Source organism: Sorex fumeus, unplaced genomic scaffold (genome assembly GCF_029834395.1).
Source record: "Sorex fumeus unplaced genomic scaffold, SorFum_2.1 ptg000047l, whole genome shotgun sequence".
Taxonomy (NCBI): domain Eukaryota; kingdom Metazoa; phylum Chordata; class Mammalia; order Eulipotyphla; family Soricidae; genus Sorex; species Sorex fumeus.
The window spans coordinates 48,725,095-48,745,185 of record NW_026606104.1 but is presented as its reverse complement, the minus strand read 5'-3'; the positions used below and the strand labels follow the sequence as shown (position 1 = coordinate 48,745,185).

At 47.0% G+C, this 20,091-nt stretch overlaps 1 protein-coding gene across 1 annotated transcript; it reads right to left on the bottom strand.

Annotated features, from left to right (window-relative positions):
* Positions 1 to 926: 926 nt before the first annotated feature.
* Positions 927 to 19,872, bottom strand: ZSCAN20 (zinc finger and SCAN domain containing 20). Its single transcript, XM_056123095.1, has 8 exons — positions 19,823 to 19,872; positions 12,280 to 12,763; positions 8,370 to 8,556; positions 7,844 to 7,920; positions 7,545 to 7,626; positions 4,910 to 5,593; positions 3,219 to 3,647; positions 927 to 2,575 (listed from the first exon to the last, which is right to left on the bottom strand). The coding sequence occupies exons 2-8, from the start codon at positions 12,685 to 12,687 to the stop codon at positions 1,317 to 1,319; spliced, it is 3,126 nt and encodes a 1,041-aa protein (XP_055979070.1). The 5' UTR covers positions 12,688 to 12,763; positions 19,823 to 19,872; the 3' UTR covers positions 927 to 1,316.
* Positions 19,873 to 20,091: the final 219 nt, after the last annotated feature.

Here is a 20,091-nt window from a genome sequence, read left to right as displayed (position 1 = left end):
TATGAACCTAGAACACAGAAAAGTATTGACACACTGTGCCTCCATTTACCTTCCTTCTGTCTCAGCCTTGGCATGGGAGTGAAAAGTCAAGTTTTCACCATGCCAAGAGAGAAACAGCCAGAAATGCTAAAAATGCAGGGAAGAGCAAACACTAGCAAGGATGCTCAGATTAGTAAGCTTTCAGCTAAGATACGGTCACATTTAACAGCAGCAGGACTAGGTTTTGGATAAAATGAAAATTCTAAGAGCCCTTAGTGAAAGCAGTACCTGCTGGGAGAAACATCACTTTAGCTATATCTTTTTCCCAGTCTCCACCCATCTATATTTCTCACCCCTACGACTATCAAGATGGAAATGAAAATAAAATGCTTGGAAATAGCTTAGCCTTTCTCAAAGCTCACTGCCAATTCTGAGTATCCCAAGTACTTTAATCTTTAGGAATTTCCCATTTCCATATTAGTTAAGAAGAGAATTCACAAAGGGATTTCAACAGGAATTAGGCTCTCCAAAGTACCTGGAGGTCCTGACACCTGAGATACCAGCCCCAATGTAAAAAGGAACTCCGAACAAATACACACACCGCAGACTCCGGAGACACACAGATCTAGTTGAATCCTGCCTGAACTTCTGTTTTCAGACGTGTGACTCAAGCAAGTTACCTAGCTTTCCAAAGCCTGTTTTCACCTTTGAACAGTGAAGGAGAGTATTAGTAGCTACCTGCGATAGCAGTTGTGAGGTTAAAATGAGATGTGTTAAAGTGCGTGCTAACAGGGTCCACCAAAGAGAAAAAAGCTCAAGACTGGCTGTTTCTGGCTGTTGTCAATGACAACTTCACAATCACATCACTGCTGTTCTTACTGGCTGCTGGGCTCCTGGTGGGCTGCTCTAGGTTAAAGATTCTCCCTAATGCACCAGGCTCTCCCCTGAGGATAGGCCCAACTGAAAACTGCCATGTGTAAGATATGCTGACAGATGCATATCAATGGGGCACATATGCACGCGGACAGTGTAAAGGCACAGAAAGGTGTGGAATCACAGCTCAGGATCACTGATCACCTCTAACCCCTTAAACTACAGAGGGGAGGAGAGTAAGGGGATAGGTGGTTACAGAAGAAAATCGAATTAACTTAAGAAAAAGTGCCTTCAAATCTGGATCCTTAGCCTTTGTAATTCACTTCCAAGTTACCTGGATTATATCAAAATAAGTCCCCTGGGTATATACTAAGCTTAAAAACTAGGAAAGTTTTGTCTAGCACATCTTCTGCTCTTGGCGAGTCAGAGTCACATTTAGCTGCTGCTGTGGGAAGATGTGTCTCCTAAGACGCTTTTCCTCCTGCGTGGGTTCTCCGGTGGGCGCTGAAGTGGGAACTGTTGTTGAAGTCTTTCCCACACTCCGTGCACTTGTAGGGTTTCTCCCCTGTATGGATTCTCTGATGAATGATAAGACTAGAGCTCTGATTAAAGCATTTCCCACACTCTCTGCACTTGTAAGGCTTCTCTCCCGTGTGAATTCTCTGGTGAGTGATGAGGTTAGAACGGTCACGGAAGAACTTCCCACACTCAAGGCATTTGTAGGGCTTCTCCCCAGTGTGTACTCTCTGGTGGGTGATGAGCTTGGAGCGCTCGCTGAAGCACTTGCCACAGTCTGCACACTTATACGGCTTCTCGCCTGTGTGCGTTCGCTGATGATTGGCCAGCGTCGAGCTCTTACTGAAGCTCTTCCCACATTCAGCACATTCATAGGGTTTCTCGCCTGTGTGGATTCTTTGGTGACTAATGAGGGCAGAGCTCTTGGAGAAGATTCTTCCACATTCAGAACATTTATAGAGTTTCTCCCCTGAGTTGGTGCTGTGCGGTCCAGGAGGATTCAGGTCCTTACTGGCACTTTGGGGTTGTTCACGAGTCGGTTCCTCGGCCACGTTCCTCCAGGGAGCACTGCAGGATGGGCTTTGGCCCAAGTTTTCTCCGGCTTCACTACAGGGGTCAGCATTTCCTCCAACATGGATTCTCTGATGTTTCAGAAGGTTTGAGCTCTGGTTGAAGCTTTTCCAACATTCTCCACATTGATAGGGCTTTTCCCCTGTGTGGATTCTCTGGTGGGTCACGAGATTGGAGTGGTCACTAAAGCTTTTCCCACATTCAAGGCATTTGTAGGGCTTCTCTCCAGTGTGGATTCTCTGATGGGTGTTGAGGTTGGAGCGGTCACTAAAGCTTTTCCCACACTCAAGGCATTTGAAGGGCTTCTCACCCGTGTGTATCCGCTGGTGGGCCATAAAGTGGGAACTCCGGCTGAAGCTTTTCACACAGGTGTGACACTTGTAGGGCTTCTCTGCTAGGTAGAGGCCTTGGTGATCAATAAGCTTTTCTAAATCCTCTTCAGAAGAACATTCTTCCCATGGTTCTTTGGAGGGATTTCCCCACTGTTCTTCACCTTCATTTTCATTTTCACTGTCATCCCCCCAACCTTGAGGGTGGCAAACATCTTCTGTGGTACATTTTGATAAGGGTCCAGGCAAATCCTCAAAAATGTCCTGCTCTGACATCTGGTCTTCTTCCTCATGCCTCATTTCAAAGCCTGAAAGAACACCAAGAATGACCATGATTTCATTCATTCATTATTTAGCATCTATCTTGTGAAACTGGCTAACATGAATCTGTATAATGTATGTTATTTATTTTTTTTTTTTGTCTTTTGGGTCACACTCGCCAATGCACAGGGGTTACTTCTGGCTCACGCACTCAGGAATTACTCCTGGCGGTGCTCGGGGGGCCATATGGAATGCTGGGAATAGAACCCAGGTCAGCCACATGCAAGGCAAGTGCCATACCCGCTGTGTGTGTTCCAGCCCCTCATGTATGTTATTCTTCACACCAATTTATGTCAAATTCAACCAAGAAAAAACTGATCAAGTTTTGGTGCACACATGCTTTTCTGAGCTATAAAACAGAACAGAGTGTGGTATATCATCATTCCAGTAAAGAAGCCATGAGCCCAGCCCAAGGAGCCAGCCAACTCCATGAAACTGAATAAACTCGAATTGACCTGACTACTTTTCTCATTTGTGTGATCACACTAAGATAAAAACTGGATGACTGAATCAAGGACAACCCCTTTTCCTGTTAAACCACATTCTATCACTTCAGAGATGAGAATGAACCCGACTCCTTCACTCTGCCTTCTTGTAGACTTTGTGGAGCTCCAGTTCCTCCAGGCTTACCTGCCTCTGGAGTTGTGGGACACAGGGTTTGAGGTTTTGTGGCATCTTCATCCGCCATCTCATCCCAGGTCTCCTGGGGGTCAGTCTTAGTTTTGCTCTGCCCAGACCGCTGGAGACCCCCTGGCTCCCTGAGGGCGCCCAGGGCTCTGATGGCTGTCCGAGCCCTCATCAGTGAATCCAGCTCCTCAAAGAAGGGGCATGTCCCTGGTGGGTGTGTGCTCTTGGCTTTCCGGTAGCTCCTCAGGAGGTTTTTGAATCTGTAACGACACTGCTCGAGAGTCCGCAGGAAGCCCTGTGCACAGAGCCGCTCAGCAATGGCCCGGTACACCTGGCTGTTTTGGTGACAGGTGCGAAGCTTTTCAGAAAACGGAGACTCACTGAGAATGGTCAGGAAGGTCTTGGTCTCCTCGTAGCCCCAGTGCACACCTGCTGTCAAGAGCGAAGAGTTCAGAATTGAGAGACTGCATGAATCTTGCTTTAGTCATTAGGGATCAATGTCTCCTACCATGCTAAACACCTAGCACCAACGCACCTCAGAAATGTATTCAGGTGCGTGGGGACACTTCGCTTCTCAGGGTTACGCCAGGCTTTCTATCTCCATGCCCTCGTAGATACAGACACAGACAGAAATTTTATTAACAAAAGTCTTGGCTGGAGGGCAGGATATAGGTGCCCTCCCAATGACTGGTTCCCCGAAATGCCTGTGACTGGGACCTAAGAATTCTCTTGTGCCCATCCAACACATAACTATTTACTTCCTGAATTTTCCTTTTAACAAATTTGGAAACTAAGAAACCCTAGAGATTAAAGACAGAGATGTGTTTCAAATGATCTTCCAACAGAGTCCAACAGAGAATGCCCTTTCTCCTTTGGGGCAAAAAGAACTTCAGTGTCCTAGTCTCATTTCCTCTGCAGGAGGATGATGTAGGTAAAGGAGGAAGCTGACTAGCAGAAGGAAGCCACATAAAACTGAAGGTAGATGCCCTGGGCCCCAATCCTTACTCTGCCCTCACCTCACTGGGTCCCTTTAGCGAAGTGCTTCAACTCTGGGACTTCCATGTTCTCACTGTTACAAACACTGGATGTCTCCCAACATCAACTATTCAGGTACATGCTATCATGAGTTCTGTGATACATGTTAAGTCCATTTTAGTATCTTGAACTAAGTTAACCATCTGGGAAATCATACACTGATATAATTATACACATGAATATGAAAAGTTCTAAGGTACTGGAGAGATAGTTCAGCAGAGAAGGCATTTGCCTTGTAGGCAGTCACCCAGGTTTGAACCCCAGCTCTGCAAATGGCCCCTTGAGCCTTGCCAGGAGTGACCCCTGAGTGCTACACCAGGAGTAAGCCCTGAGAATAATAGGCAATAATAAAAGTTCTCCTGTAACACCTAAGATCAACCTTACAGTACCAGTGACATATTGTGGGAAATCCTGAATTAGTTCTTTAAATCCTTAATGGCTTTTAAAGTGCTTTGCATCTTTATAAGAAAACTAGTACATATAGAACTGACCACAGAGAAAGAAAATAGGTATCTCAAGATGCCCTAAGAAACATAGTCCTTTACTCCAGTAACGTCAATACAGACTAGCTCTTGGTGCCCTGAACTCAGAGAGCAGAAATCAGGTTTGGCTGGGGAAAAGGTTTGAATCTAGATCCGATTAAATAACCATGTTCTTACCAATACGACTGTGGAACAAAGCTGGGACTCCTGGCGTCCTGGGCCCCTGAATGGACTCATCAGCGGCTAAGCCGTCACCATCACAGTCTTCCACTGTTTCTTCAGGCTCCCAGCCCCCTTCTTCAGGTTCGTCCATCTCTGCGTCACTATCCCCCAGCCTGGGGAGTGCCGCAGCCTCTCCTGGGCCATCAGTGGCTCTGATGGCTGTCCGAGCCCTCACCAAGGCCTCCAGCTCCTCATAGAAGGGGCACGTCCCCGGCGGGTGGCTGCTCTTGGCTTTTCGGTAATTCCTCAGGAGGTTTTTGACCCTGTAGCGACACTGTTCCAGGGTCCGCAGGAAGCCCCGGGCCCTCAGCCGCTCGGCAATGGCCCGGTACACCTGGCGGTTCTGGTGACAAGTCCGGAGCTTCTCAGAGAATGGGGACTCACTCAAAATGGCCAGGAAGGTCTTTGTCTCTTCATAGCCCCAGTGCACGCCTGACACCTTCATGTCCTCTGTGTCCCACGGGCACTGCTCTTCCCAGGCCCTCGAGTCCCTCCATGCCAAGGCCTGCGATGGTTTGGTCTGCTCACTATCTAGGTTTGAATCTACAGTGCTCTTTCTTCCAGAATTCATAAAACCTGGACCCCAAAATTCTGATTCTTGCTCTGGCTGGGAGATACCTGGTTTTGAAACTGGAACACCTATACAACAGAAGGAATAAAACTGATTGATTAGAAATGATTTGGTGAGCAACATGTTTATCTAAAACGTTCCTGTAAAATATTATTTCCCCATCAGAAACTAATGGTAAATTCCCATGCTAATTCCTTGAAAGGTTTTATATTACTAGAAAGTGGTAATTAAGGAGAGAGAGAACAAAAGGGAATGCCCTGCCACAGAGGCAGGGTGAGATAGAGGGGATGGCAGGGGGGGGGGGGAGGGATACTGGGACCCGTGGTGGTGGAAAATGGGCACTGGTGGAGGGATGGGTACTTGATCATTGTATAACTGAAACCCAAGCCCAAAAATTTGTATGTCTACAACTGTATCTCATGGTGTTTCACTAATAAAAAATAAAAAATAAAAAGAAAGTGGTAATTAGAAGCAACAGGATCACTTTGCCAACAATGTTCACTGACATGTTTGTTTTGTTCATTTCTCTTTAGTGCTGTTAGGAAATTATGTCATAGAAAAGAGTCACTGTCATTGGTCCACAAGATGGGCTTATGACCTAAATTAAATTAGTCCAATCAGAGTGAATTTTAAGTGTGAGAGTGGCAGTATCTCTCTTGCGAGGAAACTCACAGCCTCAATTGCCATTGGCATGTCTTTTTTTTTTTTTTTTTTGGTTTTTTGGGTCACATCGGCAATGCACAGGGGTTACTCCTGGCTCTGCACTCAGAAATTAACCCTGGCGGTGCTCAGGGGACCATATGGGATGCTGGGAATCGAACCGAGGTCAGCCAAATGCAAGGCAAACACCCTATCCACTGTGCTATTGCTCCAGCCCCGCATCTGTCTTTTAATACAGTTTTAATACTATGTTAATGCCAAGAACTGCTAAGCCAACAGAAGGAAAGTACCCAGGTCTGTTATAAATATTACGAAGCCCATTTCTACTGTGGCTGAAACATACTCTCTTCTGGACTTCCAAAAATATGAGAAAATTAATTCATAAAAAAAAAAAAGCTATGTTTCAAGAACTGTTGCCCCAACATGCCCCTGCCCCAATGAAAAGGAAGCCCTTAATTAAAATAAATATTGGGAGAGACTGAGATAGAGCAGGAGTTAAGCTTCATAGGTCACAGACCAGAGTTCAATCCTGGTTCAATCTCTTAATCACAGGGCGCCCACAAGGTGTGTCTAACACCCCCTGCCCCCTCCTTCAAAAAATATTTGAACAAAGCTAGACGAAAAGATGTTTAGAGCTAAAAGAAGCTTAAGGATAATCTAGTTTAGCATTTCCCAAAGTTTGTTACTTTGAACACTCTGTTCCCCAGATGCCCTGTGGAAAAAGGGGTCACACTGTCAAGCAAGTAGCCACAAAGTTTCCGGTATCTTACTGCACTGACTCACTCGCCTCAGCATCAGACCTATCATCGTGGCTTCTGCTTTATCCCACTCACATGACAAACTGACTCCACACTCATCCGGGGCTCTACAGAGAAATTCACTATTATTTGGCGTCCCAAGGAGATGTGCCTACAGAGAAAGGAGTATGACCATACTGGTCATGCAAGCTGGTCATACGAGCTTCAAGTGTTTTGAGTTCCATCTGATGTGGATTTGTCATTGTGTTATAGTTAGTACTCTGTCTTATGGACTTAATTCGTTTGAGTCTCCCCTTAAGAAATGGATCCCATTTGATGGATTTCTGAGGCAGCGGCAATTCCTGGGCTAGGGTAAATGACCAAGGAGACAAAGGTAATGAGACCTGAGAGGGCAGGTTCTTGGAAGCCGGCCTGGCAGCCTCTACAAGGGCAGACTCCACTTCCCACACTCCAGTCCTACTGGTGGAGTGTTGGCCACCAAGACCAGGCCTTCTTCCTACATCTGAAAGTCCTGAGACATGAGCCTTATGGGAGTGATGACTAGCTTTAGGGATTAAATGCAGCAGAAACCCAAGCTCTTCTCCAAAGGGAGTTTCCTTACCCAGGAACATACCATTCCCGAAGCTGTCTCCCGGGGGGTCCTTGTGGCACTCCTCTGCATGTTTACCAAGGCCCGTGGTTTCCTGTGAGAGGTACAAGAGAAGAACCCCAAATGTCTCTCACCCATTAAAACCATCTAGGAACCTTACCAGAAGGAGGCCAGCATGACCAGTAAAGGCCCAGGAGATGGGGGCAAAAGGCGAAGACTGACCCCCTTCACCTCATGACAGGATGGCAACAGAGAGAGGAGCTATAGAGGACAAGAACCCATGAGCAGTAAAGACAGGAAAGGACAATTACCTGGGACTCAGAGGTCACCTCCCAGTCTCTGATGATGCCCATTTTTGGAAGAGTAGGAACTCGGGAGGTGAGGACGGCTAAAAAAAAAAAAAATGTTTCTGAAACCCAGGCTCTTCCACAAAGCCACCCCACCCCTTCTTGTCCACTCATGTCCGACTTTCCAAAAGTCATGCTTGGGCCAAACTGAGACATCCTGGTAGCCAGGGCAGATTTTACTTCCTTTCTAGAGCACTGACCTCCTAAGCTGCCTTGAGCGATGTGCCTTAGATGTCAAGAGGCAGACCTGAACTCCTATGATCACACCCCCCTAGTCCCCGTCTGAAGGAACTGCATGACTAGGCTACAGCGCACGTGCCCACAAAACTGGGGGCTACATCTTCTTTTCAGCATGTATGGGCTCATTTCTCAGCATGTCCATCAGTTGCTATTCTGTACACCCTACACCCCCCCACCCCCGCCAGAATCCCTGCCCCCATTGCCGCCCTCCCTCCCCCTTCCCTGATATGTCCTGACTCCTGGTACTCACTGCTCTCCGTCAAGGGCTGAGGTGCCAGCTTGTTGCCTAGATGCTTGGGAAGATCAGAGCAGTGATTCTTCGCCCACTCCTTCTGAGACTGCTCCTCAGGCCTGGGATCCACTGGGTGGAGCTGGAGATTCTGAGATTCCTGCACTGACTTTAATGACCTGTTCTCTTCTGCATACAATTCCAGTTCCTATATACAGCCAAGATTCCCAGCCATCAGTTCAATAAGATCCAATATGGCAGAGCAGGGAATCTTCTTTCTAACTATGACTCAGAGGTTAACAGGCTTTTCAAAAATCCAAAGATGCTTTAAAGTATAACAAGAAAATCATGAAACTGATGACTTCGGTAAATAGACAAGCATTTATATTACTAATGTCTTGTTCATTACTATTCAAAAATCTCAATGAGGATACCAGTGTTCACAACATTTTTGAGTTACAGATAAATGATACATTATGACTTTAAAAAATAATCTATAAATATTAAAAAACAGATGGTTTTCTAAGTTATCAAAAACAGATCAAAGTTGAGCAGGTGAAATAGTGGAGGGGGTAAGCACTTGCCTCACATACTCGAACCCCAGTTCGATTTTGGTACCACATATGGTCAGCTGAGCCCCCCACCAAGAGTGATCCCTGAGCCAGAAGTAAACCCTGAGCATCACTGGGTAAGGCCCAAAGGGAAACATAAAAAATAGGGGAAGAAAACACAATGAACTCTAACTGTTAATTTTTATTCCAACTGAAATGCAAAGGACATTTTAAATATTGAAAAAAGGTGGTATAATGAATTTCAGATAGAATTTTAAGAAGGCATTTCTATTCTAGAAAGGAAGGAAAGATAAGTAAACTTGAATGCAAAATGAAAGTACAAGTGGCAATTTTACCTCAATGCAGAAATTCTGCCAAAAAGGACAGATATACAGAGTATATAATAATTAAGAGATAACAGTACCCAATTCAGCTTCGTCATTCATATAATTAATTTTTTTTCTTTCTTGGGTGGTTCCAAATTTAGGGAAACTATGAAGTTATTTCCCTGTCCCAAGTCCTTAATAGTTTAACAACCTCATTTAGGTTTTTTAAAATGTATCTCAACTTCTCTAGCAGGTATTTTCAACACTCACAATTCAAAAATAGAAAAGCAATGCCAGGGTAATGCTCACTCTGAACCACTCCCACCTCCTCGGTGCAGTTCCCGCCCCCAGCCTCACCACAGGTACTTGGACAGTCTCCTTAACTACACATGAGCAATTGCAAATATGTATTCTGATTTTTTCCCATTTTCACACAAAAGGTAGAGACTGAATAAATGCTGAGGATCATATTTCTTGATCCAAAACAGTGATTCACCAACTAACTGAGTTTGTTAAACATGGCTCCAAAAATCTTTTGGCCGATCTGAAAGGTTAGATTCACTCTCCAAGAGAGGTCTTGCCACTGGGAAGCTACCTGTATAGGAAAGGGTCTGGAGCACCAAAAGCCATGCCAGACAAGGAGATCCCACCGATGTCCTCATGGCTCAGAGGGAGAAGACTGCTCATCAACGCTCTTATGTGGGGTGAAGGGGGGAAAGCTCACTGTTATTTTGAAGTTGGAACAATCCTTACGTCTAGGCCTAGCTCTTCCAACTGTTGCCATGCCCAAGCAAAGATTCTTAGTGAAAAAAAAAAAAAGTCTTAACTGAGATCATTCCACCTCCTTTTTCCCACTCCATTTTAGAAAAAGTTCAACCTTGGCTTTGCCCACAGGGGTATAATTCAGAAAGTTTTGGTCTAGTCTGATCCTCTTTTTCTATAAATGATGAATCATTGAGACCTTGATTTAACTGAATTCTTATTTCTGGATCTCAAGTTCTTCACACTCTAATTTTGAAGTCCTAAGTCTTTCATTTATTTCTTTACAGCCACTAACTGCTCTTTACAAAAAATAATATGGGAAGGTAGAATAAGTAAGTAAAAGTAAAGGCCCTCCCGTTGTTCGTCGATTTGCTCGAGCGGGCCCAGTAATGTCTCCATTGGAGACTTTGTTGTTACTGTGTCTGGCATATCGAATACGTCACGGGGAGCTTGCCAGGCTCTGCCGTGCGGGCGAGATACTCTCGGTAGCTTGCCGGGCTCTCCGAGAGGGGCGGAGGCATATTTAAATAAGTATGCTCTCTCATATTTCATTCTAGAACTTTAAATATTGTGCTTTCTACATCTTCAATCAATGTGTAAAGGATTCCAAGAAGCACAGTGACAGACTTTACACCTTTCTTTCCCTAACTCACATCTGTGTGCTTTACTTTTATGACATACAGAAAAACCCTGCCACTTGCAAGGGGTGTGTTCTTAAGCCCTTAATTTCCCAAAATAAATTGTGACCAAGAATAATATTCTAAGAATTACTAATGGTATAGCAAGAAGCTTCAGGGTGATGTTGAGATGAACATTCTGAATGGCTAATTCGGACCACAGCTAAAGGACTTGCTGTATACCAGCTTCAAAGTAAGGTTCAAAATTTGTGTGATAGCAATATTATTAAGTAATATCGCAGGCCTTCAGGGTCACATGCAAACTGCTGAACTCAAGTGTTCAATCTGCAATATTTTTACTTCCCTTATCACAGTACTCCCACTAAGCATTACAACTGTGACAAGCTAAGTCTCTGTTTTTCTACTTGAAAAATGGCTATAATAATAGCAGCCACCTTAGAGGGTCCCTGAGTTGATTTTATAAATGATACATAAAAGCTTGAACAGCATCTGACACACAGCAAGTGCTCAATAAATGTCAGTCAAAAATCTCACTTTAGCCTCACAACTCCATGGTACTTTAATCCCCAAGGTCTGCAGATGAGGCATCAATTTAGGAAAAAGAGCAATGACCTGGAACCCAGGGATCAGAGTTTAGGTTCTGGGTCACACTGAGCTGTGGGAGTCACCAGACTTTGGGGGGGCTTAGATTAATTTATGAAAATGAGGACAGAAATGCTAGTTCTATCTACCTCGGTTGTTAGGGCATGCATCCCAAGAGACAACATATCTGAAAAGACTATATTCAGGATAAAATACAAGGCCGGGGACACAATTCAATGGGCTGAGTGCGTGCTTTGAATGCAGGAGGCCCAGTTCGAGCCCTGGTCCCTTAGGACTGCCTGACCCCCCAGCACTTCCAGGAGCAAACCCCAAGCAGGGCCAGAAGCCCCTGAGCATTGCTGCATAACCAAAATAATAATAATAGAACACAATACAAATAAATGAAGCCTACCATGGGTACAGTACTGGAGGTAGTGTGAGCCTGGTTCCAAGTGTTAGCTTCAGAGTTAGACTGCTTAAAGCCAAATTCTAGCAGAACCAATAGTAGCCAGTAATAGCTGTATGCCCTGAAGTCAATCTAGCTGACCTTTTTTTTGTTGTTTGGATTTTTGGGCAAACCCAGTGGTACTCAGGGACTACTCCAAGCTCTGTGCAAGGGTAAAGAGAGGGAGTTGTTCTCAACAGTGTTGAGGTGACCATGGGTTATCAGGAATAGAACCAGAGTTAGCTGCATATGAGGCAAGTGTTTTAACAAGGCCTGTACTATCTCTCCAGCCCCTCAATCTTATCTATCTTTCTGCCTCAGCTTCCTCAATGGTAAAATAAGAATAACAGGATCTCATTAAATTGTGGATAAGGTTAAACAGTTAATATATGGAAATCATTTAAAACTGTGCCTGGAACATAACAGTGCTAAATAAAGGTCACTTGCTCAATAATACAGTTTATTTTAATTCTTATTACTACTATTACTGCTTTACGGCTTGGGGGGTTATTAACCTAGTGACAGTGCTTGTTGTTGGTGGTGTTGTGGTGTGGGCAATGATTCTAACCCAGTCATACCCGCTGCCTTGCCCAATCTACCCCCTGGGAAACAGAGCAGCGGCCTCACCCGTGGTACTGCAGCCTGGCTCTCTCGGTGCCAATCCTCCACCAATGCCACAGCCTCCTCGCCACTCTCCGGGTGGTGTGCCTGCACCCAGGCCTGGGCCTCCTGGGGTAAGATGGTCAGGAACTGCTCCAGCACCAGCAACTCCAGGATCTGCTCTTTAAGGCGGATCTCCGGCCTCAGCCAGTGACAGCAGAGTGCCCAGAGCTGGCTGAAGGCTTCGTGGGGGCCTGCTGCATCCCTGTACTGGAACTGCCGGAAGCGCTGGCGGGAAGCCTCAGGGCCAGGGGCAGCATCCTTCTCCCCGGGTCTGCTTTCAGACCTCCAGGAGTCTTCCAGCTTCACAATCAGGAGTTCTTCGGGCACTCGTGGGGGAGAGTTCTGGGTCTGGGACCCCAAGGCAACAGCCATGGCCTCCTCCAATGTCTTCCTACATCGACTGTGTATTTTCCAAGGGATGCTGGGAGAGGAAGTGCTCCCCAAGTCTCTGAAGAGAGACAAAGGATAAAGTGAGCAAAGAGGATCCAGGCATCACTCAGTTCCTCCACTTTACGCTGGCCACTGCTGGGGCCCGTGCTAAGAGACATTTCTCTTCCTGAAGCAGGAAGTTAAAATGCATTCTGAAGTTACAATGCATTCTGACACCAAGACCAGCACAATAAATAAAACACAGAAGTGAGTTAAACCCTGGGATAATGGACAAGCTTTAGCTGAGCATCAGCCCTATATGATCTGGGCCAGCCTAGACTTCTCCCTTCTCCATATGCCCAAAGTCTGCTGGAAGCGCTGACGGGTAGTCTCAGGGCCAGGGGCAGCGTCCTTCTCCTGGGGTCTGCTTTCAGACTGCCACGAGTCCTCCGGCTTCACAATCAGGAGTTCTTCAGACACAAAAGAAGAACCTGACTTCCTTAAGTTAGGTTCCTAACATCACCCACTTCCTTGGTCTTAGAGTTTTGACATTCCCCCAGAGATGGGGGATTCTCCTTATAAACCCCCCTTCTCACACTCCACTTCTCCTCTAAAAATTCAGCCCAGCTGGCAACTTGCCCCATCTCAACACTGACAGCTCCCCAAACTTCAGCCAGAAACTGTCTCCAGACCCCCCACATCCAGCACCTCCAGGACATGTCCACTTGACTATCTCAAGGGCACCTCAAATTCAAGGGGTCCAACAAAGCTGACCTTAATGTTTTCTTCTGTATGAGCTCCACCCGCCAAGATGGAAGGTACCATCTACCATCCAGTGCCCCACCGGCCCTGTCTCCCTCCAACCTCCCCTACATCCATCTCTTCTCCACAAGGGGTCTGCTGACCTGCACGCACCTCAGTCCAGAGAACCACCACATTTCTGTACCCCATCAGCCTAACTCATGGCCCTGCCTCCACACCTCACACCCCAAGCCCTGCTCCACTGGCACTGCCAGACTAGATTTTCCCTGTGCCCAGACCCCCAGCCGCATCTCTTTCCCACGCTCACCCCGGCAGCAGGCAGTTCCTGCAGCAGGCCACTCTGAGTCTCCTGGTGCCAGGGCTCCTTTGGGAACAATTACCCCTCTTGGTGTTTTAGGGGTTGTTTTTTTTTTTAATTGAATCACTGTGAGATACACAGTTACAAACTTGTTCATGATTTGAGTTTCAGTCATTCAATGTTCCAACACCCTCCCTTCACCAGTGTAGGTTTCCCACACACCCATACAACCTGTCTCTATGGGCTACACCTTTCTTTTCCTTTTAGGCACTGTCCTTTGCAATACTGTTACTGAAAGGGTATCGTGTATATCACTTTACCTTCTTTCAACACTCAGTTTTTGTCCAGAGTGATCTGTCATAGTGGTCCCTTCTCTGTTCTAACTGCCCTCCCCCACCCATTTTGTGGCGAGCTTCCTACCATGGACCAGTTCTCCTGGCCCTCATTTCGAATGACTTTCTATTATTCTCATATATTTTCTTTATATCCCACAAATGAGTGCAATCATTTTTATGTCTGTCTCTCTTCCTCTGACTCATCTCAGTGTTATACTTTCCATGTCCATCCGCGTATGAGCAAAGTTCATGATTTCATTTTCCTAATGGTTGTGTAGTATTCCGTTGGGTAGATGTAACCTAGTTACCCATTTATGTGTTCTTGGATAGTTGGATTGTTTCCAGGTTTTGATTAATGTAAATAGTGCTGTAATGAACATAGAAGCGCAGATGCCTTTTCTGAATTGTGTTTTAGGATCCCTAGGATATATTCCCGGGAAGATTACTACTGGGTTGTATGGAAGCTCAATTTCTAGTCTTTTGAGGAATGTCCATATTGTTTTCCAAAAAGGATGGACCAGTTGGTATTCCCACCAGTAATGAATGAGAGTCCCCTTCTTCCTGCATCCACACCAGCACTAACTGTTTCTGTACTTTTTGATGTGTGCCAGTCTGTAATGGAATGATCCCACCACTTTCTTCACCCAAATTCTCTCTAAAACCTCACGTCTTCTAAAAGGCCTGGGCCTTGAAACAAGAGCGGTCCAGAGCAACATGCTTCCAAGGACCTTTCTATTCCTGTTACCAAGACCCTGGTCACACTCTACTGTGATTATCTTGCCCACTATGTATCCTCCTGAGGGATCTAGTGCAGAGCTCAGCACACACAGAATGCACAATGTCAACAGTGAAACACAGATCTACTAATGATGGGGAGGCAACAGAGGCAGGGGTTATCAGGAGCCCCTTTCTAATGCCCACTAGTTATAAAAAAAGAAACAACCTCTTACTCATGCCAGAATGAATTCTTTGTCCTCTTGGTTTTCATCTCAGTGACACATGCGACTTAATTCACTGTCTTGGAGGAACGTTGTGCAGTAGGAATAAGAGTCTCCAGAGAGACTGGAGCCTCCAGAGAGATTAGAGCCTTTGTTTTCCACCCCCTCTGCACCAACTTGATAAGCTTGAGTTCTCTGTGTCACTCCCAGCAAACCTGGATGACATTCAAAATACCCCTGCCACAGAAGTTGCCAGCCACTTCCAAGTGGAAATGACACAGCTGAAGTGAGAATGGAGGGAGGGTGGTCTGCGGCATTCTAGGCCATGTGGCTGGGCTGTATGGTGGCCAGGCAAAGGTGGTAAAGCCTGTCCAAAAGAGCTCTGCCTACTGAGGGAGAAGAGGTGGAGAACAACTGGTGGCTGTCTGGCAACCTCCTGCCTGTCTGTTACTGACTCAAAGTCCCCTCATCAGTGAAGAGTCCCTTGCCATGTCCTCCCCGCTGCCCAAGAACCCTGTGCTCTCATATGTCTAGCTCAGGTATTACCCTAGCCTGTTGTACACATGGGTCTCACCTCTGGCAGCTCCGTTAGATTGTCTCACTTGGGCCAGTGCTATTTCTTACTCATTTCTGTATCCAGGACCCAACTCCAGATGTCACAGCAGAATCACTTGAAGTTCTGTTGTCTCATATCAAAATGGTAGATCACCGACACTGAAAACTGAATGGGTGATGGAGAAACCCATCACCTAGATGAAGCAAAGAAGTAACGTTTCTTGAAATTCCTTCCTTAACCAGTCTTGATCATGTACTAGTCCAGCACATCTGGGTCACTGTCACGTGAGGACCAACCCACCAGTCACCTCCACAGTCCCTCTCTGTCCCCCACCCTGTACTGGGAGCTAGAGAAGTAGCAACACCTAGCACAGAGGAAGGTCAGCTGGAGTCTGGACAGAGACAGGCAACAACGCCAGCCAGGAGAGAACACTGACCCACAGAGAACATTACAACAAAAGGGGCAGCTTCAGTGTCTCAGGGCTCAAAGCTGAGTCTCAGAGAATGGGGTTTATTCTTCTGTAAAGTCTTTCAAGTCCGAAACGTTAGTAACAATTTGAGATCCAAAAGATTTTCTTACTCTTCTCTAGCTGAATGAGATTAACACCCCCCCACCCCGTCCCGAGGGAAGTAAAGACAGACAGCCAACAGCAGGTGAGTACACACAGAACTAAGTGGGGTACCAGGAAGGGCATTCCCCACTTCAGAGACAGCTGGAACATCAGAGCCCCTGCTGGGAGGATCAGCAACTGCAAGGAGTCCCCAAATACTGAATGTCCAGGATCTTCTGGGCACAGCACCAGGCCCTCCACATTCATAACCTCTCTGACTTCTCCACGTAAGCAAGTGAGTTCATCAGTGTGGAGATGCAGTCCAATGCCAACACAGAAAGAGATCGGAAGACCATAATGCAAAGTGCAGCCAAATCCAACACCAGGACACTGTCACCACTCTGCAGGCCAAACTGGCCTCAGTCCCCTCAAGCCTCTCTCTCCACTACTGGAAGCAAAGTGATTTCCGTACAGCACAGTCCCTAAACAGAGGTCAACTCTTTTACTGGTTGTTTCACCCACAGAGCCTGATCGTATTGGGCAGCTGCATGAAAGAATCCTGTGCTGGGTTTCTGAAGTGGCTCCTGACCAGAGGATTCGCAAGCTGACTCTGGATTTGAATGAACTTAAGATTTTCACATTCTGCACTGGCTTTTGAATAGAATGATTCTGTACAGTGCGACTCCACTATATCCTCCATATACATATAAGGGAACAGATCGATGAAGAAGAATCACTCAAGGTTGTACAACTAGCAAGCAGATGAGTTGAGACCAAGTCCGGTTTCATTATCCCTAGCCATGTTTCTTAATCACAGGCCTACTCTAAGTCTGCCAGTCACCCAAGTTCCTAAGAAGAACAGAGTGAAGAGAACGGGAAGGCAGGAGTGAGCGGATTAGAGCTCTGGTGCCACTCTGGCCCTTTATCAGGTGTGTGACTGGACAGGTACTGTAGCCTCTGCAGCTGCCTGATCCTCTTCGGTAACTGCCTCAAGTCCCCAAGAAGTACAATGAGAGCAGAGCAAGGAGACAAGGAATCCAGACTCAGCAGCTCTAAGTTTATAGCCAGGACCCAGAAGTGTAAATGAGTGCAATGGGTCCTGTGGCTAATTAAAGAGCACCAGAAGGAACACTTGCTCAGTGTTCCTGAGCCTCCCAAGTTTTCCTGGAGAAACCAAAGCTATAGATTTTTAAATGCTGGCATCCAAGCCAAACCATTTCAAACACTGAGAATTAGAGCACAGTAGTTAGAGTCCAACCAGTTCACACTCAGTCTGCCACCTTTCAGCAAAATGATCTCAAAGGTCTTATCTGCTGTCTAAAAAGACTTGGAGAAAGTACAGACCGTCCTATATAACAAGAGCTACTCCAGGGCTCCAACTTTTCCCAATTTCTTGGGGAGAATATTTGGGTTTCCACCATTATCTAGACTGTTCTGTTTGGAATATTACTTTTCCCCCAGTTTCTACCTAGGGAAGCTCTCTACCTAAAAATAACCCAAATGCTACTAAATTCCCTTCAGCAACTTCAAATCACTCTGAGACTGTAGCAATCACAGATCTCTTGGTGCATTTGCCGCAACGGTTAATCATTGTCACTGTATCATCATCATAATCATCAGCAGGAAAAATCATTTTCACTAAACTGTTTCAGACCAGGACAGTTGCTGAACCACCTTGGTTTCTCCATTGCCCAGACCAAAATAGTGGAAATTAAGCCAAAAATCTCAAAATCTGAATCCCTTTACCTGCACAAGGAGACTGGGGGGCATCCTGGCTCCTAAAGCTATGTGCCTGGAGGAAATATGAGAAGCCCACCCAGGGAATGTGATAGTAGGAAGAGTAACTATGCCCCAATCCCCATGGGAAAGGTCAAGATTGGTCTGTGACATCCAAAGACAAAGAAACTAGGAGTCCAGGAGGCCGACTACTTGGATGACAGTAGAGGATACTGTCTGACCTTACACCAAAAGGCTCAGTTCAGGGAGAATAAATAGTTTTATTAAAAGAATCAACTTGGGGGCCAAAGATGACACTCGGTGGGAAAGAGCATGCTTTACATAGCCAAGGACCAGGTCTGATGTTTGGCACCATAAAAAAATTTAAAATAGTAAAAATAATAATAAAGCACCAGCTTCAGTCAAATGTGTTAAGGATTCTGGACACGTGTGACTATGAGCTATAACCTGTTGGCTTTGGCTGTGAAGCACAGGAAGAGGAAGTGGATGCACTCCCAAGCCTGCCTTAAATCATTGCAACCAGTGAATCTCTTTCCAGCAAGACAGCCCCAACAGGGAGAAGGAAACTAACAGTCAAGCCTCTAGAAATTCACTGGAAGTAGCAATTTGGAAACCAGTATTAGCAAAATTCACTGAGGCCCCTATTCACAATCATCAAGTTATCGGCTTCATTTACACCAGTTATTTACCACTACTTTGGTCTGGACAATGGAGAAACCAACGTGATTCAGAAGCTGTCCTGGTCTGAATCAATTTAGTGAAAAAAATCTCCTCTAATAATGATGATGGTGAAGATGATGATTGATGATGATGATGATGATGGTGATGATCATGGTGATGATGATGATGATAATGATGGCGATCAAACATTGTAGCAAATGCAGCAAGAGATCTGAGGTTGCTACAGTTTCAGAGCGATCTGAAGTTGTGAAGGGAATTAAATAGAGTTTGAGTTGTTACTAGATAGGGACAGTCCCTTGGCAGAAACTGGGGGGAAAGCAGTATTCCAAACAGAACCGTCTAGACAATGGTGGGAATCCAAATATCCTCTCCCAAGAAACTGGGAAGAGTTGGAGTGCCTGGTGCACAGAAACTAGACGCCTAAAGCTCTAGAAGGGACTGGACCCACTGGCCCACTGGTCTGCACTTAATCCTGCAGGCGCTGGAGGCTGGGGGGTTCTGAAGGAGACTACTGTACAGCAACCGGATCCCGGCGCAATTACACATCACTGGCCACAGTCTTTGTCCTGGCGGGGGAAGACTTCTGCGGGGTCACTGACAGGAAGGGCTGGATCGACCCAGGATGGGGACGACTCCAGGAGACAGGACGACCCCGGGACAGTGGCGATCCCGGACCAGAAGGACCCCAGGTCGGGGAGTCAGCCCGCAGGACTGGGGACGATCCCAAGCAGAAGGACCCCAGAGCAGGATGACCCCCGGATGGGAAGGCACGCAGGAGGTTGGTGGGGCGCGCGGAAGGCGGTACCGATGCCTCTCACTCCCGCTGCGCCTGGGGGGACAGGGCGGGGCGGGGGTCGGGAGCAGAGGTGGGAAGATGGGGGTGTCCGTCAGGTCTGTTCTACATGCCAGGGCTCAAACACTCTTCTCGAGGTCAGGCTTCGAGCTCAGGCCCGCTCACGACCACTTCTTGCCAGAGCCCCCAAACCCATCCCACAGCCCTCTCGGGTCTCCTGTCCCTTCTGAGGGCTCCCCGGACCCTCCGGGGGCTTCCTCCCCTCCGGCCCCTCCGAAGCGGCTCCTCGCTCCCGGGGCCGCTCCCCCGCCTCATCCCCGACCCCTCTCGGACCCTCCCCGGGACGAACGCTCCATCCTCCCGGCGCCCATCACCTCGCCCCGCCCTCACCAGGGCTTCTTCCTGCCCTGGCACCTTCCCCGGACCCCTGGGCATCTCCAGCCCAGAGCCCGAGTCTTGGCTGCCCCCGCCCCGCCACCCGGACTCACCCACCGAGACACCCACTTCACAACAGGGCGGAAGTGCTCCAGGGCTCGCGCGGGGAATGCTGGGATGCGGAGTCCGAGCGGCGCCACCCCGGGAATGGCGCGTCGGAGACTACAACTCCCGAAAGGCATCGCGGCGAGCTCCAGTGGGCGTGTCTCTTAGATGGTGCCAACCAATAGCCGTGCAGATTTGTAACCGATTCGCGAGGGAGGGCGGGGTCTGCTAGGAATAGGGTCCTTTCCAAGGGTTCCGGGATAACGGCTCCGCCTGG

Coding starts and splice junctions, on each gene's coding strand:
- ZSCAN20 (XM_056123095.1), bottom strand. CDS start 12,687: ATGGCTGTTGCCTTGGGGTCCCAGACCCAGAACTCTCCCCCACGAGTG. Junction 8,557..12,279: donor GCCAGGCTGCAGTACCACGG/GTGAGGCCGCTG, acceptor GGCTGTATATAG/GAACTGGAATTGTATGCAGA. Junction 3,648..4,909: donor TTTGTTCCACAGTCGTATTG/GTAAGAACATGG, acceptor CGCTCTTGACAG/CAGGTGTGCACTGGGGCTAC.